Below are 25,567 nucleotides of genomic sequence, written 5' to 3' on the forward strand. Positions count from 1 at the left end.
ATGATGATAGAGAGGATGATGATGACAGTAAAGGATAAAAATGAGGATAAATATAATGATGCTGAAGATGATGATGACATTGGATGAGAAAGGGAGGGATGATGATGATGATAATGTTGGTGAAGGTTCTAGGTACTCCTCTGCACTAATACAAGCTTAGCCCACTTCAGTGCAGTGAATGCAGATGACAATGACGTCACACACATCTTTATTATATACATGGTATATGTCTCTCTTCTAGTTGGGTCATTGTTAGTCCGTATATCCCACTCCTATGTCTAATGTTTTATCCTCTCACGTCCACATTTTCTATATGACAAGTACTCTACCTCGAACCACACCCCCGATCTCACAGCCCCTCCCCTCGTTACGCCCACTCCCCCCCTTCCCCAGCGGCTTGGAACGCAACACCCATGGACTCTACGACACTTCCTGCCAGTGAAACGCAGCATCACTTCCGCCGGATGGAGAACGGCTGCCCTGCTGTTGATATACGGGACCTTTTACATCGGGTGGTTCCGGGAAGGAGGGATTTACCGGGGTTTTGTTTCTAGGTATTGTATACAGTTTTTTTTATACGGCTGGTGTATAAGTATCATATAGATCAGTAAGGAAGGATACAGAATATGAGGGTGTTTCATATAGGAGGGGTATGGGGTGTGATATAGGACAGGTGAGAGGAGTACGGGATATGATATAGGAGAGGTGAGAGGAGTATGGGGTGTGATATAGGACAGGTGAGAGGAGTACGGGGTATGGGGTGTGATATAGGACAGGTGAGAGGAGTACGGGGTATGGGGTGTGATATAGGACAGGTGAGAGGAGTACGGGATATGGGGTGTGATATAGGACAGGTGAGAGGAGTACGGGGTATGGGGTGTGATATAGGACAGGTGAGAGGAGTATGGGGTGTGATATAGGACGGGTGAGAGGAGTACGGGATATGGGGTGTGATATAGGACAGGTGAGAGGAGTACGGGGTATGGGGTGTGATATAGGACAGGTGAGAGGAGTATGGGGTGTGATATAGGACGGGTGAGAGGAGTACGGGGTATGGGGTGTGATATAGGACAGGTGAGAGGCGTATGGGGTGTGATATAGGACAGGTGAGAGGCGTATGGGGTGTGATATAGGACAGGTGAGAGGCGTATGGGGTGTGATATAGGACGGGTGAGAGGAGTACGGGGTATGGGGTGTGATATAGGACAGGTGAGAGGAGTATGGGGTGTGATATAGGACGGGTGAGAGGAGTACGGGGTATGGGGTGTGATATAGGACAGGTGAGAGGCGTATGGGGTGTGATATAGGACGGGTGAGAGGAGTATGGGGTGTGATATAGGACGGGTGAGAGGAGTACGGGGTATGGGGTGTGATATAGGACAGGTGAGAGGAGTATGGGGTGTGATATAGGACGGGTGAGAGGAGTACGGGGTATGGGGTGTGATATAGGACGGGTGAGAGGAGTACGGGATATGGAGTGTGATATAGGACAGGTGAAAGGAGTACGGGATATGGGGTGTGATATAGGACGGGTGAGAGGAGTACGGGATATGGAGTGTGATATAGGACAGGTGAAAGGAGTACGGGATATGGGGTGTGATATAGGACGGGTGAGAGGAGTACGGGATATGGAGTGTGATATAGGACAGGTGAGAGGAGTACGGGATATGGAGTGTGATATAGGACAGGTGAGAGGAGTACGGGATATGGAGTGTGATATAGGACAGGTGAGAGGAGTACGGGATATGGGGTGTGATATAGGACAGGTGAGAGGAGTACGGGATATGGAGTGTGATATAGGATGGGTGAGAGGAGTTCCTGTTCACCGTTTCAGGTCCAATTTCAGTCTGAATTTTTGGCTGAATTCGGACTTGAAACGTACCAGAAGACGTACAGGACTCCAGTGCAGTTCACTCCGGAGATGTGTGAATCGGCTCCATAGAGAGACGCTCTCAATCTCCTGACATGTAAATTGGATGCGGAGACACCCGTCTAAAACCCCTTTCACACTGGGGGGCGCTTTTCAGGCGTTTTTGTGCTAAAAATAGTGCCTAAAAAAACGCCTCTCAAGCCTCCCCAGTGTGTACACACCGCTCCTAAACCACCCCTGCCATTGAAATCAATGGGCAGCACTGCCGAAGCACCTGCAAAGCTTGGATTCATTAAATGAGTTTACTAAAAATGTAAATATTGCAGAATATACAGCCTCATGCTACATAACTAAGCTTCATTTCATACTGAATAAACTAAATTATTATTGTATCTTAAATTTTTAATTCCAAAGCATTTTATTGAAATACATTTGATAAAAAAAAAAACTTTTTTTTTTTTTTATTATTTAAAAATAAAAATCCTGGATTTTTATCCACTCTGGATGAAACAAACCATTTAACACTTGCAGGGGAGATTAAAATGATCAACTTTATTTAATCATGCAAAACCTTTATCCCAAAAAAATCCGTTTTCCATAGCTGACTGACTATAAGGTACTAGCTTGAGTTTGGCTTCATTTTGTTAGTGTAATTAAATCTGCTAATGCATCCAACACTCCCATCCCCAAGACTGACAATGCTGCGGTCTGCTGTGCCTCCTATTCTCATTCCTCCAGAGTTGTCTCACTAATGCAGCAGGTTTTTTTACTAGCCAGATCACCAGGTGAAAACAGAGGGGGGGGGGGGGAGGCAAAGAAAACAAATGCAGCCACCTCATCTACTGATTGGTAAGCTGCAATATAAAACATTTTTTGGGTTTAAAGGGAAAGTCTTCCTTTCATAACATGGTACATCCGTATTCAGGGTGTCACATGTTACTAAATCAGCAGCCCCAAAACCCTCCGAGCCCCTGTTGTGACAGCGGATAGAGAATCTTCTCACTGCATCTGCTGTTACAATTTAAAAAAAAATCATGGCTGCGTGGCGCTCCACCCCCAGCCATATCGTTCATTTAGGCCGGGTTCATACTGGTATGACAAATGCTCCAACATTGGGAGCACATGTCACATGACGTGTATAAATCAATGGTTCCCTATGAGAGCCGTCTTAACTGGTCCGACTTTGAAAAAGGTTCCTGTACTACTTTGGTCCGACTTTAGCCCATTGAATATCATTGAAGTCAGATCCTTGTCCTAACCTTCCGACTTGTGACATCCGACATGGTGATTACAGCAGCAGTAAAAGGATTTTCACACTGGGATTGTTTTGATTGGTCAAAGGACAAGTCGGACGATCTCAAAGTCAGAGCAAAATCTTATCTTGTTCATTCAAGTCTGATGGAAGTAGGACCAATATAGGACAGATGTCAGGGCAAAGTAGGATGACAGTTGTATAGGGCTGGGCGATTTTCTGCAATTTAGAAAAAAAAAAAACTTGATTCATGATTCGAATCGAGTTTTTTTTTTTTTGGACACCGCGCCGGTCCTGAGGAGCTGCGGGCAGGAGTTTTTAGGCGAGGCGTCTGGCCTCACGGACTAGGCCGGAGCCGTGGCCTCACCTAAAAACTCCTGCCCGCAGCTCCTCAGGACCGGCGTGGTGTCCAAAAAAAAAAAAAATCTAAAAAAATCGATTTGCTTAAATTTTGAATCGATTTGACCTCTCAACTCGATTCAAGATTTAGGTCGATTTTTTTTTTTTTTTTCCCCAGCCCTAGTGTCGTACTAATGTGAACCCAACCATTGTGGCTGCTGGCTTGTAGTTCTCAATGAACTATGTGGGTGCTGGTGCGCTGATTAACAATATCTTTATTTCTTGTTTACTATTGTAACTATTGTTCTAGTTTTTATAATTGTTATTATTATTACTATTGTAGGACTGTCCTGTCTGAGTAATAAACATGGCAGATGTGGCACTGGAGGAACTGCGAAAACTTGAGTACCTTTCTTTGGTGTCAAAGGTTTGCACGGAGCTGGATAACCATTTAAGCATTAATGACAAAGATTTAGGTAAGCAATGTCAAATATTTATCAGATTGTAGAGAAGCTTAAAGGTAGTATGATGTTTTCTAATGTGGTCTAGTCATGCTTTTGTAATGCTGACATTAAAGGTAAAAAAATATATCCTCCTCCTCCAAAAATAACCCATACACATCCACTACTTAATGGGGCCTGTAATCTATTTTTCTTGAAATGGTTTACTCATTTCTCTTTTGAGATTTTTCCCCACCCCCTCTTCCCTCACTTGTTTGGAACGAGCCGTGCATTGCCCTATTTACACTACACATCCCATAGTACATCTCATGAGTGAGCAAGAGATGGTGGCTACTTTCCTACATACAGTGGGGCCATGGAGAACAAACATAGTCTCCTCCTTCTAATAGGAAATCAGATTATGCCAGCAAAAAGGAGAAAAAAGGGTTTTGGAGGAAGCTGAGTGATAACCAGTTCCTGCCTGGCCTATAGACAACTGACGGCCGGGACATTTTTATGACATCCCACCAGACACAGCGGATGACTGATCAGTGTACAGGTCACTGCTGGTACCATGTGATCTTTGTGACCAGTCACAGCAGATCATATAACAGTTGTACACAATGAATGGCTGTGATTCATGCCGTTCATTGTGTCCAATTGCATTGATGACTGGGATTGGTCACAGTGATCGCATAGTACAGATGTACCAATCCACAGCCCATCTGTACCAAAAAATAATTGCTTAGAACCGTGAAATTCATTTGTATAAGCAATCATGATGTGTGGAGAAAAAAAAAAAATACTGTTCGAAAAAACGAAAGTGAAAAAAAAAAAATAATGCAGATCACCAATTTTTAGATGTGGTGGCTTCATTCGTTTTAATTTTTGTATGTATGTATGTGTATCTATCTATCTATCTATCTATCTATCTATCTATCTATCTATCTATCTATCTATCTATCTATCTATCTATCTATCTATCTCTCTTAATTTTAAGAGGGAGGTTTCAGGGTAAAAAAAAAAAACTTACATTTTGAATAAAGAACTTTGAAGCAAAATAAGGATCAGTGCCCATCTGTAGCTTCACCATTGCCCATCAATGCAGCCTCACCAGTGTACGGAGATTAGATTACACAATGCGTGGATCTCCCATTTACTTGGCGGCCTCTGTAATACGAAGTCCCGGCTCCTATGATGGACAGGACACCGCCGAGTAAATGGGAGATCAAGGTTGTAATCCAGCGGCCTTTCCCTCTCCGAGGCAGTCCAATGGAAATCTCACACACATGATTTGTAACCGATTTCCAGGGGGAAAAAGTGCATGTTATACACCGATAAATACAGTATATATATATTTTTCACCTGGTGATCCAGCTAGTAAGTCTGTTATTTCCACCCCATTTAACAGATGACGTGACAGTTAGAGGGTTAAGACAAACCATTTAAAGCTGAACCAACTAATGTTTTGTAAAACGTTTACATTCAAGGCATGCTTTGAATGATGACCGTTAAAGTTGCTAGGGTGCTTAGGTCAGGTCTTAACCAAGCCATGAAATGGCTGGTGTCATGGCTGATCACATGTGCATCACCCTGGTAATTACAAATCAACCAAGAGTCTAAGATGGCAACTTCTTTTGGCTGTAAAAAATTGGAGGGTTTAGTTCCACCTTAACACTGACAGGAGTGCTTACAATGATTAGCTTTTATTTGTTTGTTTTGTTCCAAAATGAAAAAACTGCAACTGTTTAAAAAGTTTAATTTGTTAGTGAAATCTCTCCCTAGATCGACAATGCTGCTTTCCAAAGGCGTCTCAATTGCCATCCATAGTAGAGATACCCTAGAGCAGGAAGTGCTCTTGCACACAGGTATAAGGGGGGTAGGGGGCAGTAAAAACAGATGGCTAAGCTGAGATTTTATCACCCCCCATCCCCCCAACAAAATCTGCCCACTTGAACGCTAGCATTACAGCCTAACAGGAATGTATACATGCCAAAGCCTTGCCAAACTCTGGTTGCAGAGATCAGTGGGGCCCCCGCTGCAACCGCAATCCAAATGCTTGGCTCGCAGTCGTGGCTTGAGCACATTCAACAAGTACTTTTCCAGACTGCGGAGGACAGATCTGGGTCTTATTTATGGCTTTGTAAAGGGGCAATGCTGTGTTTACCAGATTTTTCCTGAACACTAGGGAGGGTGCCTCTGCCTTCTCCCCCACTAGTAACGCCCAGGCAGGATGATTCATGTAGTCTGGAGGGCTTAGGGTATATGTCTGTGACAGAGCACTGATGCTAGACTTGTGTTGCTAAGAATCACATAGATCAGAAGTACAGCAGCTAGCAATAACAATCAGATTACTTACAGTTAGAGGTCAACCAATATGGTTTTTTCTCTGGCCAATGCCGATATTTAGAAATTGCAGTGGCCGACGACTGATTATATGATGCCGATATTTTTTTTATTTTTTTGGGCTGATATGTTAGGCCGATTTTTCTATTTTTTTAAATTTTTTTTCTTCATCTCATAAAATCTAACAGTTAGACCCCTTTCACACTGGGGCGTTTTTCAGGCGCTTTTGGGCTAAAAATAGCGCCTGTAAAGTGCCTGCAAAACGGCTCCCCTGCAGTCTCAGTGTGATATCCCGAGTGCTTTCACACTGAGGCGATGCGCTGGCAGGATGTAAAAAAAAAGTCCTGCAAGCAGCATCTTTGGAGCGGTGTATACCGCTCCTCCACCACTCCTGCCCATTGAAATGAATGCGCACCGCTGCTGAAGCGCCTGCAAAGCGATTCGGCAGCGGTGCTTCACGGGCGCATATAACCCCTTCCTCAGCCGCTAGCTGGGTTAGTGGCCCTCGCTAGCAGCCGAATAGCTCCGCTAAAATGAAGGTAAAGCACCGCTAAAACTAGCAGCGTTTTACTGTCAATGCCTGCCCGCTCCAGTGTGAAAGCAGCCTTAAGTAATAAGTAAAACAGAAAATTTCTTGCATTTAAACATTTATTGAACAAAACAAACCTCTAATCGGTTCACTTGTATGTATAATTTAGATTAAAAAAAAACAAAAAACTATCTTACATATTAAATACACAAAAACAGGTAATGAAAACTTTTGGACGAAAAAAAAAAATGGGCTAACTTTACTGTTTTTAGTTTTTTTTTTTAATTCATTGGTGTATTTATTTCCAAAAAAATTGCGTTTGAAAGACCTCTGCGCAAATACCATGTGACATAAAATATTGCAACAACCGCTATTTCATTCCCTAGGGTCTCTTTTAAAAAAAAATATATATAATTTTTGGGGGTTCTAAGTGATTTTCTAGCAGAAAATACAGGATTTTTACTTGTAAGCAACAAGTGTCAGAAAAGATTTATTCTTTAAATGGTTAAACTGAGAACTCCTACACAAGGAGTTCAGTCCATTGATAAGTATAAACATTGTATCTCTTTAGCTTCTTTTCTCAGACTTGGCAGGCTGTCTAGAGAGGGGAAACAAGTCATTGATTTCTATTACAGAAGTCATTTGCAAGTCGCGCTGAAGTTATAATCAGCCTTTTTTTATCAGCACAATCGGCCGATCCCGATTAATTAAACGCCAAATATCGGCCGATATATCGGTCGACCTTTTACTTACAGTGCATCCGAAAGTATTCACAACGCTTCACTTTTTCCACATTTTATGTTACAGCCTTATTCCAAAATGGATTTAATTCATATTTTTTATTCAAAGTTCTACAAACCATACCCATAATGACAATTTGAAAGAAGTTTGTTTGAAATATTTGCAAATTTATTAGAAAAAAAAAATCCCATGTACATAAGTATTTACAGCCTTTGCTCAATACTTTGTTGAAGCACCTTTGACACCAATTACAGCCTCAAGTCTTTTTGAGTATGATGCTACAAGCTTGGCGCACCTATTTTTGGGCCTTTTTTCCCATCCTTCTTTGCAGGACCTCTCAAGCTCTATCAGGTTTGATGGGGAGTGTCGGTTCACAGCCATTTTCAGATCTCACCAGAGATGTTCAATCAGATTCAAGTCTGGGCTATGGCTGGGCCAGTCAAGGACATTCACAGAGTTGTCCCGTAGCCACTACTTTGTTATCTTGGCTGTGTGCTTAGGGTCGTTGTCCTGTTGGAAGATAACCCTTTGCCCCAGTCTGAGGTCCAGAGCACTCTGGAGCAGGTTTTCATCAAGGATGTCTTTGTACATTGCTGCGTTCATCTTTCCCTCGATCCTGACTAGTCTCCCAGTGCCTGCTGCTAAAAAACATCTCCACAGCTTGATGCTGCCACCACCATGCTTTAATGTAGGGATGGTATGGGTCAGGTGGTAAGTGGTACTTTGTTTCCTCCAGACATGACGCTTGCCATTCAGGCCAAAGAGTTCAATCTTTGTTTCATCAGACCAGAAAATTTTGTTTTCTCATGGTCTGAGAGTCCTTCAGGTGCCTTTTGGCAAACTCCAGGCAGGCTGCCATGTGCCTTTTACTGAGGAGTGGTTCACCAATCAGGCCTGTATGGTATAGTGGCCAGACGGAAAGTACTGCAGAGATGGTGGTTCTTCTAAAAGGTTCTCCTCTTTCCACAGAGTAATGCTGGAGCTCTGTCAGAGTGACCATCGTGTTCTTGGTCACCTCCCTGACTAAGACCCTTCTCCCCCGATTGCTCAGTATGGCCGGGAGGCCTGCTCTAGGAAGAGTCCTGGTGGTTAAAAACTTCTTCCATTTACGGATGATGGAGGCCACTGTGCTCATTGGGACCTTCAATGCTGTTGAAATGTTTCTGTACCTTTCCCCCGATCTGTGCCTCCATACAATCCTGTCTCTGAGGTCTACAGACAATTCCTTGACCTTTATGGCTTGGTTTGTGCTCTGACATGCACTGTTAACTGTGGGACTTTATATAGACAAGTGTGTGCCTTTCCAAATCATGTCCAATCAACTGAATTTACCACAGGTGGACACCAATCAAAACAATGTAAAGCTGGAAGTGGCCGGCCGGAAATGACATCACCGCCTGTGGTCACCACAGGCGGTGATGTCCTGGAATTTTTGATTTTTATACAATAAATATACAGAATTACGCTATATAGCTTCTTTTCCCATTTGTACCCATCCCTGGAGGTTCATTGAGGACAGCACCTTTTGTAGCTGGAGTTACAGCCTGTGGGATCACAGAGCCCAGCAGTCCTCATAACGTTTGCACACTTCACGGGATTCTGGGATTTCTGATGGCTCAGTGAGGACAACGCAAGCCACAGTGACACTGGGACTACTAAACCCAGCCACCCTCTCAAAGCGCATCCGACTTGTGTTATGGGAGTCCTGGATCTCTGGTGAGTGAGAGGGCACACAGAGGGGAGCACGGATTTTGCACTGATGTTTGTCTTGGCACTTTATACTGCACATCCGATTAAGTTGAAGCTGCACTGGAAAAACCTCCTTGGATTCACAAGAACTTTATATATTTGTGCACTGGAATTTATGGACTTTATATATTTTATATTTGATATGAGTTTTTATGATTTTTATATTTGTAATAAATTTGCAAAGGTTTCAAAATGTCTTTTCACATTGTCATTATGGGGTATTGTTTGTAGAATTTTGAGGAGAATAATGAATTTAATCAGTTTTGGAATAAGGCTGTAACAAAATTGTGAAAAAAAGTGAAGCTCTGTGAATTATTTTCCGGATGCATTGTAATCCTGGAACGTTACATCAGGATTAGGACACTTCTCTGGTAAATAACAGGCGAGGCTGGAGTTGTGTTTTTAGATTATTTTTGTAAGAATCCAGAAAACAATATGGAGAGGGAAGATTCATGATCTGGATGTCAGAAAGTCTGTAACACCAAAGGCTTGGTGTGATCCAAGAGTCTTTTTATGCTTTTGGTGTAATGAGCAGGTGCCACTATCAAGCAGAGTTGTACCTGGATCCAGCTTTCATCAAGAACTGTTATACACGTTTGGGCTTACGGCCCCTGTCACACTGGTGGACCGATCGGGTCCGCCTGTCAGTTTGTCAAGCGGACCCGATTGGATCATCCATAGCTCTCCACGGAGCCGCGGATGTCCACTGACATCCCCACCATATCCGATCAAATCCTGTCTGCTAAAAACAGTTGATCGGATCGAATGACAGTCGAAAGAAAATGAGCAGGCAGTCCATTTCCATCTGACTGCCCCACAGAGAACAGCAGTCTGTGTCTGCTCTGCATAGCGAAGTGGACACAGACCTGTCATCCGCCTGCTTAGCGGGAATCGGCGGAGAGATCCCCCACTAAACAGGTGGATCTGCTTGATGGAGTCCACCCCATCTAAAAGGGGCCTTTACCTGAAGGTTATGCAGGAAGTTGTTCTTCGCTAGTAAGAGATATTGTCTTGCTCTCTAGCTGTTCCTGAGAAATTGGTTGATAACTGGTACTTTTTCAAGGCATTCTTCAGTACAGCTCATATACTGTATACAATTTGTTTGGTTTTGTAGCTTCCATCTCTCACTACTTGGGACCTGAGACATGAAAAGAAGGGATTTTATACTGTTCTCAGTATAGTGTTACCTTTTTTTAGGAAGTAGCTGTCCTTGAAGATTCCTAGCAGGGGTATCCGTAATACAGAAACACACTTTTTATTTTTTATGCTGGTTAAGTTATTGAAATCCATGCATGGCCTCATTTGATTGAATCCAGTACAACAGCTCAGATTTAGATTTTATTTAGTTACACTTTACAATACATCACTATAATTTCTCTGGTCAGCAGAAACTTGTATTTTTTTATTTGTCAAGTTCAAGATTCTTAGCTATAATTTTTTTGCTTGCAGCTGAATTCATCATTGACCTTGCAGAGAAGTTTCCTTCACATGACACTTTTAAATCTGCTCTGGAAAAGAATGGTGCAGAATTTGCAGTAAGTGCTTTGATTACGTTGTCTCTGTCTATCTAACTACCTAATGTAGAACTAAAGGCAAAACTTGTTTTTTTTTTTAGTTTTGATTAGAGTAAGGGAGGGTTATAATCCCTGTCAGTTTTTTATGCCATCTGTGTCCCATTGAGTAGATTTAACTTCACTTCCTGTTCCATAACCAAAACAGGAAGTGAGGAGAAACCCCTTGTGGCCCCCCCAGGTCACCAGAATTAGTGTCCCTATAGGAGATTTCCCCTTTATAACTGTTCTAGGCACAACCCAAAATGTTGTGTTTTTTTTTTTTTTTTCTGTTACTTTTACTTTCAATGATCATGGTAAACGGGATAAATAGAGAGGGTCATTCTCTCTAATAAGGGCACAGGCAGCAATAAAAACTGACGGGGGTTATAATTGCCTATTAAAAAAAAAGAAGCTTTGCCTTTTAGTTAAACTGTAAAATGTATGGAAGACCTAGCAAAGAACGTCTTATTTGCTACATTTTGGTCTCTTAAGGTCTGATTCACACTAATGCGATTTCAGATGTGACTTGAGCTGCTCAGAATCGCATGACAAGGTAAAGCGATTTTGGAAGAGGTTTCTTTACTACTCTGTTGCGATTCCAGTGTGATTTTTGGCACCAAAGAATATGCAAACCTTATCAAGGTTGTATCCAAGTAGCACTACATAATTACAATGAAAGTTGGATCAAAATCGTATTGCAGCAGTGTGAACATAGCCTAAATACAGTATATCTTTGAAAAAGTTGTAAAATTTTGTTTGAAATGTGCAGAAAGATCTTTTGATCCTGCTGAAAATCTTGTGATTTCCTGTACTCTCTGAATGTGCTCTATTCTCAGTTACATTGTTCACAGCTTTATCTCTATGCTATAGAATACCTCTCCCTCTCCTTTTCTCCAAACCATAGGGGGAGGAGTTTTGTAGCCATGTTAGAGTAACAATGCTGCTCCTGCATAGCTACAAGTGAGCGTCCTCACCCTAGGAAAGGAATTGTGTTACTAGCAGGATAACCAGGTGGAGAAAAAAAAAAACCCTGAAAAAGAAACTACTGCAGCCACTTAATCTGCAGTATATAAAATGTTTGTTCTTGGATTCAGAAATACCCTAAAATCATTGTAGGTCATGCTTTTGCTTACATATTATACAAGAGCGTATAGCATCTGTCAGTCACTGGCTCTCTGCCCTGCCCACCAGCTCCCCCCCCCCCCACCGGAGCTCTGAGCTTGGAGGGGGTGGGAGTGGCCGGCTCACGCTCTCAGCAGCTTGATGAGAAGCTGAGGCAGGTGCCGGTCCAGGCATGTGGGTGGATCCCGACCATATGGCTGCTATTTTTTTCTGGCTATGTGATGTCAGCTGTCTGCTGAAAACCGGTCACAGAAGTGCAAAATCTGCACACCTGTGATTCACAGGAGAAGTACAGCCAAATGAGCTTTGGCTGTACTTCTCTAATGCATTCTTTGCATTAAGGTCATAAACCTTCCATGTTTAGCTCCCCTAAGTTCACTTTTTTTTTTCTAAATTTCAGCTTCCCAATGTACCAATAAATGATTAATGTACCCTTTTTTTGAAGAAAAGAAAAAGCTTTCTATAATATCCTTCACCAGCCCTTACTTTTAGCATCCAGATTGTTGTATGATAAACTTCTCAATTACTTCCTGAACTGATCTTAGGGCGTGAAAACTGGTAAGGCTACTTTCACTTGTGTTGGGGGAGTCGGCAGTAAAGCGCCGATATTTTTAGCGGCGCTTTACAGTTGTTTTTGCGGAGGCTTTCGGGCGAAAAAGGGTTAAAACCGCCCGCAAAGTGCCGCTGCAGCGGCGCTATGCCGGCGGTTTGGCGGCGCTGCCCATTGATTTCAATGGGCAGAGGCACTTTAGGAGGGGTGTATACACTGCTCCAAAGATGCGGCTTGCAGGACTTTTTTTACCATCCTGCCAACGCACCGCTCCAGTGTGAAAGTCCTCGGACTTTCACACTGGAGTGAGGGGAAGAGGCTCTTTACATGCACTTTGCAGGTGCTATTTTTAGAGTTCTAGCGCCTGTAAAGCGCCTCAGTGTGAAAGTAGCCACAGGAAGGAGTCGACACACTGACTGCATTAGCACACACCCTGCAGCTGTCCTATTCTTCCAGGAGATTGCTCCCACCCACCTCTGTGCACAGATACAATCAATGTTACGACCCCTTTTACACTGAGGCGTTTTTCAGGCGCTTTAGCTCTAAAAATCGTGCCTGTAAAGCACCTGAAAGAAGCCTCAGCTGCAAACCCAGTGTGAAAGCCTGAGTACTTTCACATTGGAGCGGTGCGCTGGCAGGGCGTCAGAAAAAGTCCTGCAAGCAGCTTCTTTGCAGCGCATTAGGAGCGGTGAACTCACCGCTCCTAAAGCGCCCCTGCCCCTTTGAAAACAATGGGGCAGCGCTGCTATACTGCTGGCAAAACGCCGCTGCAGTGGCGTTTTGCGGGCGGATCCTTTTTGGTCGCTAGCGGGCGTTAAAACCGCCCCACAAGCGGCTGCATAGCGCCGCTAAAATGACGGTAAAGCGGCGCTAAAAATAGCGCCGCTTTACCGCTGATGCCCGGGGCGGCACAGTGTGAAAGGGCTCTTAGGTGCAACATTCTCACTGAATACACAGCCTTAGATCTACCGTCAAGTACGTAGTGCATGGGCCTGCCTGCTTAGATACAGAGTGATTGGATAGATAGGCGTGTCCTCCAATTTATATATTTTTGGAAAATCTAAAAGATTGTACAATCAGATTGTATAGTGTATGGCCATCTTTATACACCTAATTGTTAATGGCACCCCAAACGCAGAAGCAAACACATTTTGGAACATGAAAAAATGAGAGACACATGCAGCAAAACGCACTGTAAAAAGGTGCAAACTGCAACACGCCAAAATTTCCCATGAGCTGAAGTCAATGGGCTGCACTAGGCTCGTTTTTCCCACAACAAGCAAAAAATTGCGAACTCCCACTACGCTAGGTGTGAATGGGGCCTAAAAGTGAAATTGATGTGTTTTACTAGGGCCGAAACAACTAATCGATTAATTGATTTATGAAAATAGTTGTCAACTATTTTCATAATCGATTAATCAGCCAGCATACAGAATGCATTATTTGTTTACATATCAGGAAATACAGTGCAGCACACATACAGCTCATTACACCGTTCATACATGTCAGTAAGTGCCTGAGAACTTGTGAATGTGTGAGGAGCAATGCCTCATGGGACATGTAGTCCTGGGCAGGAAGTGAGTGGTTCTAAAGGCAGAAGTTTTTTTACCTTGCTATAGGGGCATTCTATACTACACAGCTTGCTATTAGGGCACTCTGAAGACAGGAGGAGGTCCCCAGAAGCGTCAGTGGGGGACCCCAGAAGAGGCGAATCAGGGCTGCTCTGTGCAAAACCATTATACAGAGCAGAGAAGTATAACATGTTTGTTTACAAAAAAAAAATCACTTTAACCGCTTCTGCACCAGCTGCCGCTGTTTTACTGCGGCAGGTTGGCTCCCCTGCGTGAAATCACGTTATTGTACATGATCTTGCGGGGCCCGGATAGCAGGTGCTCGTGCACGCACCCACTGCACAGCAGGGGGTGCTGATGCTCGTGGTCACCGGTCGCGATGATCGCTGGACACGACCGATCGTGAGCTGGAGACACAGAACAGGGATGAGTGTGTGTAAACGCACACTTCCCTACCGGCGACCACGAGCATCAGCACCCCCTGCTGTGCAGCAGGTGCGCGCCTGAGCACCTGCTATCCGGGCCCCACGAGATCATGTACAATAACATGATTTCGCGCAGGGGAGCCAACCTGCCGCAGTAAAACAGCGGCAGCTGGTGCAGAAGCGGTTAAAGTGATTTTTTTTTTTTTTTTTTTACACAAACATGTTATACTTCTCTGCTATGTATAATGGTTTTGCACAGAGCAGCCCTGATTCGCCTCTTCTGGGGTCCCCCACTGACGCTTCTGGGGACCTCCTCCTGCCTTCAGAGTGCCCTAATAGCAAGCTGTATAGTATAGTATGCCCCTATAGCAAGGTAAAAAAAACTTCTGCCTTTAGAACCACTCACTTCCTGACAGGAGGGACAGATCGTGTGTTCCTATTAGCTAGGAACCATGATCTGTCACTTCCTGTAGTTAGTCCCTCCCCCTTCATTTAGAATCACCCCCCCAGGTTACACAGTTAACCCCTTCACCGCCCCCTTGCATTAACCCCTTCACTGCCAGTGACATTTTTACAGTAATCAATGCATTTTTAATTGCACTGATCGCTGTATTAATGCCAATGGTTCCAAAAATGTGTAAAAAAGATTGTTGCCATTACAAGTAAAAAAAAATAAATAAATAAATAAAAATGCTATAAATCTATCCCCTATTTTGTAGACGCTATAACTTGCGCTAACCAATCAATATACGCTTATTGCCATTTTTAAATATTTTTGGTAAAAAAAAAAAAAATGTAGAAGAATACATATCAGCCTAAACTGAGGACAAAAAATGTTTTTTTATATATTTTTGGGGGATATTTATTATAGCAAAATGTAAAAAAAAGCTTTTTTTATTTATTTATTTATTTATTTTTCAAAATTGTGCTCCTTCTTTTTTTTTTTTTTTTTTTTTTTTTTTTTATTTATAGAGGTGCAGAGGTGATCAAATACCACCAAAAGAGAGCTCTATTTGTGGGAAAAAAAGGACGTCAATTTTGTTTGGGTACAACGTCGCATGACTGCGCAATTGTCAGTTAAAGCGACGCAGTGCCGAATCACAAAGTGCTCTGGTCAGGAAGGGGGTAAAATCTTTCGGGGCTGAAGTGGTTAAAGATTGTGTGCAGGGAAGATCAGCATCTGCACCCAGAGAAGGTGGAGGCTGATAGACTGGAGGTATTAGAAGGCATTACAATTACATTTAAAGTAAAAGTTTACCACTATTGCACGTTATATTAAAAATGATCATATCCATGGAAAAAAGTCTCAAATATTTTATAATAAAGTAGTACTAAAAGCTATTACTTTTACTGTTTCACTGTATAAATGGACCCCTTACATCAGTGATTATCTGCTCTTTTTGTACTATAAAGGGCTTTTTTTTTTTTTTAACCCCATTATGACAGGTGGTCCAAACAAAAGCATGCTGCTGCTACTAAACATCTTAGACCTTGTTCACACCTATGCGTTTTTAGTGCTTTTTGCAGAAACGCACTAAAGTTCATATACCATGGTTTCCTATGGGACACGTTCACATCTATGCTTTTTTCAGCCGCTGCATATTTGGAAAGGGTGAAGGACATTTCCAATGCAAAACCTGTGCTTTTTTTTTTTTTTTTTTTTTGGTTCAATAGACTTCAATGGAGAAGCTGCAGAAAAGCATGTAGTGCATTTTTGCAGCAGTTTTTTATTTTTTATTCTGCCCAACAACAAGTTGGCCAAAAAAGAAAAGCATAAAAAATGCAAATCGCAGCAAAATCGTGCATGAAAAAAGCACTGTAGAAACGGATCAAAAGCAAACTGCATAGGTGTGAACCGAGCCTTATGCTGGCCATACATGTATCGGTTTTTGGACAAGAATATTCATAGGAAAAATCTTTGTATGTTCGCTGAATGAAAGAATGTAATTTTGAGAATTTCACTTGCTTTTAACCACTTCCCACCCGGCCACTGCACATATACAGCCGGGTGGGCGCTCTCTCCTTCTGAGTGGACGTTCAGGAACGTCCCTCAGAAGGAGTGGGATCGCGCGTGCCCGCGCAGCGGCGCGATCCCGATGCGCTCGTGTCACCCGGACATGGCGCATCTCCGATCGCCAGGAGGGCTCTGCGATTGGCCCTCCTGATCACATGACGGCCGTGTCGAATCACAGCCGTCATGTGATGTAAACACAGAGCCGGTTGCTAGTCAATCTACTCTGCTCTCCTCACACGGAAGTTGTCAGTGAGGAGAGGAGAGCGGATCGCTGCAGCCGGCTGGTGATCAGCGAGTATGAGCTGTTTTTTACAGCTTTTTACTTACTGATCACCAGTCTAGTGACCCCACACGATGTAAAAATACAAAACAAACACTAAGTAAACACACAATGTCCCCAAAACACATGTCCCCACATAAGTCCCAGTAAAATAACATGTCCCAATGATTATCTGCACACATATGTCACCTGCGCACATCTGTACATGATCATTTGCGCACGTGTCCGTGATCACACGAACCAATTATTATACACTTAACGGGATTTTTTTTACCAAAAACATGTAGCAGAATATGTTTTGGCTTAAATTTATGACAAAATTTGATTTTATTGGATTTGTTTTAAAATAGAAGAAAATATTGTTTTTTTTTTTTTTCCAAATTTCCGCTCTTTTTTCGCTTATATCGCAAAAAATAAAAAACAGAGTCGTGAATAAATACCACCAAAAGAAAGCTCTATTTGTGTGAACAAAATGATAAAAATTTAATTTGGGTACAGCGTAGCATGACCGTGCAATTGTCATTGAAAATGTGAGAGCGCTGAAAGCTGAAAATTGGGCTGGGAAGGAGGGGGGCGAAAGTGCCCAGTATTGAGGTGCTTAACATTCCGTTTTAAAATGAATGTAATTTCTGACTGAAAACCACATACACTGTCTGAGAATTCCTTTTGACCAAGAAGTTTTCTTTTCTGCTCCTTCGAATTTTCCCATCGCTGTGGTCAAAAACGTTGATTTGACCCCACTAACAATTAGAAAATCAAACGAACGTTCTTAAAATTACTTTTTTTTTTGAAGGAAGACATTGTTTTTGTATGGCCAGCATATAATATATTACAGTTCTGTATGAAAATCGGCAACAGCCTTTCATTTTTTTTTTTTTTTTTTTCTTTAGATAAAAAAATTTGATCTGAATCTGATATTTACCAGATTCAACCTCTAATAGTATATACATTATATCTCTTCTGTCTGTTATTCTCAGAGTGGTTGCTCCCTAACCATATAGTTGGTTATTTATATTTACCACTGCATATAGACATTTAAAGAGGAAGTAAACCCTGATGGGTTTTACTTCCTCTTTTGCTCGCTGCAAAGCCTGCAAATGAAAAGCATAATGGGCTAGTATGCATCGCATACTAGCCCATTATGTGCCACTTACCTGAAAAAGAATACAGCGATCTCCCCTGTGTAGGCAGCGTCCATCTTCTGGCCCCTCTTCCTTCAGGGCCGCAGACTCCGGCTCTGTGAATCGCCGGAGCCACATGACGTCACTCACGCGCATGCACAAGGGAGCCGCAATTAACGGCACAGGCTAGGCAAGAAACCACACTTAGTTTAGTTTCTTCCCCGCGCATGCGCCGTTGGAATTTTCGGCAGACTACAAGTGAAATATCTCCTAAACGGCACACGTTTAGGAGATTTTTCCACTACCTATAGGTAAGCCTTATTCTAGGCTTAGCTGCAGGTAGAAGTCCAAAAAGTGGGTTTTCAACCACTTTTTAAGAATAAATTGACTTTTTTTTTTTTTTAACTTTTCATATTAACTAAATTATACACTACACTTTTTAAGGTTATTAGTCAAAATAATAATCGGCCAGCTAATCGATTATGAAAATAATCGTTAGTTGCAGCCCTAGTGTTTACACAAGAACAATGAGGCTCCTTTGAAATCTGTGCATTTCAGAACTCATGGCAAGCTGCACAGAAACGCACTGCATTGTGTTGTCAACACATGTTAAAGTTTTATTAAACGCGCAACATTAAAATCAGTCTGTATATGCAGTAAAGCATGCTTGTTATATTCACTGTGGAACCTCAGGGGTTAATCCTCTGCACTGTGTAAAAAGGCTGTTTGATCCTGTCTTCTCTGATCCTCCCCTTCTTCTACTGTCCCTAAACCATTTCCTGATAGTACAGAGCCCTGGGGGCACTCTGCACATGCTCAGTTTGGTGTGTATTGCTAGAGAGTTTATTTTTTTTTCTTGGGAGGGTGCATGTGATTGGCACAGGGCCAATCAGCACTATCTGCACAGAGGGTCAGGAGTCATGCAGCCTCATAGGACAGTCAGAGGAGCATGAAATCTCCTCCTACAAGCTTTAACCAGACCCTGATAGTCACTGAAGAAGACTGTTATATACTGCTAATGAGAAAGGGTATTTACTAAAAGAATAGCATTTCCGTGTTCTGTGGGAGACCAGATTAAGTGAATGCAGGTTCTTGTGCGTGCATTTTCCATGCGACAAACACACAGCACATGCAGCAAAAAGTGGTAAAAACCCACCATGCTCAGCTCCATAAAAAATTCTTGAAATGATTTGGGACAATTGTCACACATGGGGCAGCCCATTCAAGTGATAAAGGAAAATGTTCCAAAGTGCCACAAAAAACGCATGCAGGGATGTGAACAGGGCCTGACAGCTGAGTGTCTCTGTCCTCCTATGTACTTGTATAAAGCTGGCCATGCACTATGCAATCTAATTTTACAATCTCTGTACAATTTCCTTTTAGCTTTACCAGAACTATGGAATAGGAACAATCCATTCAATTTGTATCAAATCAGACAGGCCCTTGCACTACATATTTGATGGGATATCTAAAGGGGATTGTACAATCAGATTGTACAGACACTTGGTAGAAAATGAGAGGTGGTATAGTAATGAGGGAGGTGTGGTCCAGACAGGTGAACATGCCCTCTTCTGTGATGTAGCAGTCATCCAATCAAGCATTTTTGAAACGCTCAAGTTGTAAAGCGCTGTGTAAACTGTTGGCGCTATATATTCTCTCTCGTTTCTGCGGCTGACAGCAAGATCGTGTCCTCTGCCTGTATAATCGTGCAGGAGAAAGTGTTAGTGACTGCACTGATTACTTCCAGGCAAGAAACGCTTAAAATTGAGGAATCCGCTGGGACAGCTGATGAAATGCCTGTCTCCTTTGGTGCACACAGGTTGGAGAAGTCTGTTGGTGTATTCCCTTAACCCCCCATATTTTGATCAATTTAATTAAAAACATTGGGAATGTCTGATGCGTCCTTTTGTGGTTTTGAAGCACTTTGCGGTATGTTACTCCTTTGAGGAAACCCTTTTGAAGAAGTGGGTCCTCCTATTTCGACATTGAATAAAGTAACTACTTCCTTGAACCGCACACTGTATATGTACGGCGGCAAGGTGGCTCTCCTGGGCTGGATCACGTACCTGTACATGATCCTGCACTTCCGGGTCTGGGGCATGCATACTGTGATTGGGAACCAATCAGCGAGTCCGGTGGACACGCTGTCCTCTAGGACCTGCCGATAGTTTAGGACGCAGAACGCCGGTCTGCCTATGTATGTGCCCCACGGCACTCCTGGCTCCTATTCTCAAGTGCCCCCACGGAGAGCCGCATTCCATGAGGCCACTCGTGTGGGTGTGCTCCTGAGTCCTGCTGCATCCATTGACACAGACAACAGGACTCGGGGCGATCATCCCTGTCGCTGGAATGATTGGGCTCAGGTAAGAAAAAGGGCGGCTGCTGCAGCACAGGTTTTTCACCTTAATGCATCGAATGCATTAAGGTGAAAAACCATGAGGTATTGCAGTCCCTTTTTATCCCTTCATCGCCCCTGTTGTTAACCCCTTTCCTATCAGTGTCATTAGTACAGTGACCGTGCATTTTTTTTTTTTTTTTTTTTTTTTTTTTAGCACTGATCACTGTATTGGTGTCACTGGTCCCCAAAAAGTGTCACTTTGTAGATGCTATAACTTTTGCGCAAACCGATCAGTATACAGTTTTTTTTTTTTTTTTTGTTACCCAAAATATGTAGCAGAATACATATTGGTGAAGAAATTTTAGGTATTTATTTATTTTTGATATGTTTTATAGCAGAAAGTTAAAGAATTTTTCAAAATTGTCAGTCTTTTTTTGTTTATAGCGCAAAGACAAACGCGGAGGTGACAAAATACCACCAAAAGAAAGCTCTATTTGTGGGAAAAGGACATACATTTTATTTGGTACAGCGTTGCACGACTGCGCAATTGTCAGTTAAAATAACTCAGTGCCATATTGCAAAAAGTGGCCTGGTCATGAGGGGGGGTAAACCTTCCAGGGCTAAAGAGGTTAAAGATCCTGCGGACCGCAGGGCAGAATCGGCCACAGCTCTGGTGTTTTCAAATGTTTACCAGAAGCCTCCCTTTGAGAGTATTTGGGATTTCCCCTGCCTTCCCTTTCAAAAAGTTGCCTTCTTAAGCTGGTTACACATAATACAATTTTCTTGTACAATTTTCCTTTAGATTTACCAAAACTATATAATTTGAGGTCAAACCTAAATACTTTTTTAAATTGTATGTAATCAGGCAGGCCCATACACTACATAGTTGAAGGTAAATCTAAAGGAAATTGAGCAAAAAAAAAAAGTATAATGTGTAGCTATCTTTAGTCACCATCACTGCTGCGAGTTGAGTGTCTGAGCTGGCGGCTTGACCTTGTAGGTCTTCCTGTTTGGTTCTTCGCAGGGATAAGGTGGTTCTCCATCTGTGTTCTTTCTTCCAAAAGCAGTGTTGAATTTTTCACTTTAATGAGGACATTGTTACTCACCATAAAATCCCCTTTGCTGTGTTAGTTGACAGACAAAGCACCTACCCCTTTGTTCAAGTTTTTACTTCTGACACTACATTGTTACCAACTGGATTGCCTATAGCAGAGGTGGTTTTATACCAGAGGGGACTGCCCATAGGAGGCGCTGTTTTCTCTCTGTCTAGTGTCCTACTCCTGTAGGTGGTGCTATAAAACTTTTTGGTGAAGAATCAGATAAGCTGTGTTTATCAATCAACTCGGAAAAAGGGATTTTATGGTGAGTAACAAAAATCCAGTTGTGTTTTCTCCTGGAGTTTGGCTTTAAAGCGTATTGTAAACCTGTTTTGCTTTCGTGACCAAAAAACTTTTTGCGATACGGCACTGCGTCGCTTTAACTGACAATTGTGTGGTCGTGCGATGTTGTACCCAAACAAAATTGATGTCCCTTTTTTCACACAAATAGAGCTTTCTTTTGGTGGTATTTGATCAGCTCTGCAGTTTTTATTTTTTGCACTATAAACAAAAAAATACTGACAATTTTGAAAAAAAACCCCAATAATATATATATATATATATATATATATATATATATATATATATATATATATATATATATATATATATATATATATAATAATATATTTTTATAATTTTTTTTCTCAGTTTAGGCCGATATGTATTCTTCTACATATTTTTGGTAAAAAATATGTGGCCAGTATATTGATTGGTTTGCGCAAAAGTTATAGCGTCTACAAAATAGGGGATAGCGTTTTTATTAATTTTTTTCTAATTATTATTATTAGTAATGGCGGCGATCTGCGATTTTTGGGGGAAGGGAAAGGGATCACTGCTCCCAGGTGGAAACGTGGATATAGAACTCTCCTCGGAAATGGAACACCAGGTGCTGACTAACCATATAGCAACATAAGGCAAAAAGGAACTTCTGGACAGCCACACTCCGGAATATAGCCTTTATTAGTAAAAAGTCCAACAAATACAAGCCACAGCAAAAAATGGGACAAACGATCTGATGCGTTTCACACTTAACAGTGCTTAGTCACAGCATCTATGACTTTTACGATCTGCGATATTTTTATCGTGACTGCAACATGGTGGACACTTTTGACACCATTTTGTGACTATTGTCATTTATACAGCGATCAGTGCTATAAAAATGCACTGATTACTGTGTAAATTACACTGGCAGGGAAGGGGTTAAACACTAGGGGGCGATCAAGGGCTTAAGTGTGTCCTAGGGAGTGATTCTAACTGTGGGGGGGATGGGCTTCCACTGACATGACAGCGATCACTGCTCCCGATGACAGGGAGCAGTAGATCTCTGTCATGTCACTAGGTAGAACGGCGAAATGCCTTGTTTACAAAGGCATCTCCCCGTTCTTCCACTCTGTGTCACGCGATCACGGGCCTCCGGTGGACATCAAGCCCACAATGCCGCGATTTAAAGGGGACGTACCCATATGCCCATTTGCCCAGCCGTGCCAGTCTGCCGACGTACATCGTCGTGTGCTGGTCGGTTAGTGGTTAAAAAGGTTCTTGCTGTAGAAGTCAAGGGAACCTAGACCTCTGTAGTATATCAATGCTTTTACTAAACAGAAAAGCCGCACATACAACTGCACAAAACACAATTCATAGTTACAAAATATGCCTACAACATGCACAAGCCAATTATCCTTTCTAGCAAAATAAGCATGTACAATATATATGCAATAAGTAAACTAAACGGTTATAACTCAACTTAGAGATGGACTCAAGATGTAATGTCCTTCTCAAAACCTCTGTTTCCTCCAAAGTCTCCAGCACATGTCCTTGTTCTTTGTGTTCAAAATCAACTCTGTTCTTTGTCTCTCCCATGCCTGTTCAAAAGTGCTAGGCTCCTCCCCCATACTTCCTGTAACCTGACTTAAACTAGTTTGACTTCTTCATTTACATATCAGTGGGGAGAGCCTTTGCTTTTAACAACACCTGGTCTTAAAATCCAACTCCATATTAGTGCTATAAAATCACTACAAATAGCCATGGCAACACAAAACCCAACATTGCATATTCCTGATATGTGCCTGCTGTACCATGTACTTGTATGAAAACGTATTCTGTTCTCTTTGTATTGTTTCCTGTTATGTGAAATCCCTGGTTTTCCTGCCAGTCCCTCTGCTTTCTTATTAAAAACTGACCACACTAATCAGTAGAGCACACCTTGGTCGGTTCTCTCGTTATGGTGGGAATTCGTGCTCTCCTCCAATGATCAGACTTGTCCTGAGACCCCCCCTCCCTTCACAGCCTTTCACTGGGAAGATTAGTGTGCTGCAGTTTATCCTCCCCCAGCTCTTATGCAGCTGAGAACAGAGAATATGTGATCACTTCTAAAAAAGGGGGGAAAAGGTATTTATTAGGTTTTTTATATTTATACACAAATGTTTTGCCTTACATTTCTTTTTTCACCTGAAAGGGTTGTTTTACAAGGTGAGGGTTTGCAATCACTGCAAAGACCCACTCAATGGACTTCAATAAAAGATTTTATGCCAAGTACAAAAATCCAATTTTACAGTTCTTAGTAAATTTTATATTACTGATTTGATTGTTCACCAATATCTTTCTTTTGACAGGATTCTCTTATTGGTAATTTACTGAGGTTGATCCAGACAATGAGGTGTCCAACAAAGCCATCTACAAGTAAAGGTGTGTATGACTTCTAATACAAAGATTTAGAATGTGGACGTTTCACTTGTCGCACTCTTACTCTCGTCACCCCCACATGTCACTTTCTTCTGTAGCAAAACCTACTGATGTATCTCTTGTCAAATGATGGCCATCAATTCTGGTTTCTAAATTTAACTTTGGGATGGAAATCATGTTTTAAGGGGCTGTATGAGGTGGGCAAAATTCCATAGAAAAAAAGATTTCCATATGGAAATCCCTAAACATCATAATAAACTAGATTTTTTTTTACAGTAGGACTCCTTTCCCCGTCTTTCCTGCAAAGATATGCCCTAATAATAAAACTTTTTCTTGTGTATGCAATTGCTAGGGCTTGTGATCCAGGCTTTCATTACACTCTTACATGTAAGGCTTCATCATGACACAAGTCTGAGCTTTGTCCTGACGTGTTGTGACCAGCACAAATGAAATGGCACCTTTTAAGAGGGTATTGTGGATTTTTAAATTTTTTTTTTCCTTTGTTTAACATTTATTAGGCGCTAACATTTAAGGTGCAGGTTACCCCACAAAATTAGATGAAATATGTGTTTGTACATACATATAGTGCTCTCCTTCCTTCCTTTCTTTCTTTCTTTTTTTTTTTTTTTTTTTTTTCAATTTAGCCTTGGTAAACCTGGTGATGCTGTTTCAGACTGACCAAGACAAACACAGAAGCAGATCTTTGTTTGACCTTGGCCAAGTATCATCCATGGGAAGACTTCTGGGAGTTACAGGATGCTGTGCCTACACACAGCATACCTATATCTCCTGTTGGTGGTTGTGTGGCCATGCCCCACTCCCAGCTCTTCCTGGAACAGTAAGAGGAAGAGGATGTTTCCCCATCTGTGGCTTACATCACACAGTGGGTGGATAGTTTAGTGTGCAGAAGCCGCGTGGTCAGTTAAACTAAATGAGCCATGTATTTCTATTTGCTAATTAAGATGGCCTTTTAATGCAGTGTGTTCACAAATACTTTAACATGGATTTATTTATATTGTAATATACTTTTGATTATTGGGCAAGATTTATATAGCTCTGTTTGTGCAGTGCTTTAAGAATAAAGAGGCACATACACTTTAGAATACAATTCACGACGGCTCATGAAAACTTAGTCTAAAAGGAATGAGGAAGTAATAACTATGAGAGGATGAGTGATGGAGTAAGTAAAAGTTCCATTTTTAGGAAGAGGTGGGGTTAGGCTTTCTGGAAGAGATGAGTTTTCAGGGATCAGGTAAAGGTGGACAGAGTAGGATATAGCTGGAGAGATTGGGGTAGGAAGTTCATTGAGATGAGGGAGTCTGTAGAGGAGTCCTAGAGGTGAACATGAAAGGAGATGACAAGTCAGCTAAGGAGGAGGTCTTGGGAGAAGCAAAGAGGGTGGTTTGATCGATTTTATTTTTGAGGTTGGTGATGTAGCTCAAGGCAGAGTTGTGGACGGTTTTGCATTATGTTAGTTTTATATAGAAATCTCTAAAAATCTGGAAATTAGGCTTACAATATCTTCTATTGTAGTTAAAATGTTTTTGT

At 42.0% G+C, this 25,567-nt stretch overlaps 1 protein-coding gene across 1 annotated transcript in view; it reads left to right on the plus strand.

Annotated features, from left to right (window-relative positions):
* The first annotated feature begins 421 nt into the window (after positions 1-421).
* Positions 422-25,567, plus strand: part of DHX8 (DEAH-box helicase 8) — a 91,160-nt gene continuing 66,014 nt past the window's right edge. Inside the window, exons 1-4 of the mRNA XM_073608225.1 lie at positions 422-554; positions 3,805-3,937; positions 10,716-10,801; positions 23,950-24,022. Of these exons, the coding sequence (XP_073464326.1) occupies positions 3,829-3,937; positions 10,716-10,801; positions 23,950-24,022 (268 nt within the window). The 5' untranslated portion in view covers positions 422-554; positions 3,805-3,828. The remainder of the gene's footprint in view (positions 555-3,804; positions 3,938-10,715; positions 10,802-23,949; positions 24,023-25,567) is intronic.

The sequence above is a fragment of the Aquarana catesbeiana genome, linkage group LG12 (genome assembly GCF_042186555.1).
Source record: "Aquarana catesbeiana isolate 2022-GZ linkage group LG12, ASM4218655v1, whole genome shotgun sequence".
Lineage (NCBI taxonomy): Eukaryota > Metazoa > Chordata > Amphibia > Anura > Ranidae > Aquarana > Aquarana catesbeiana.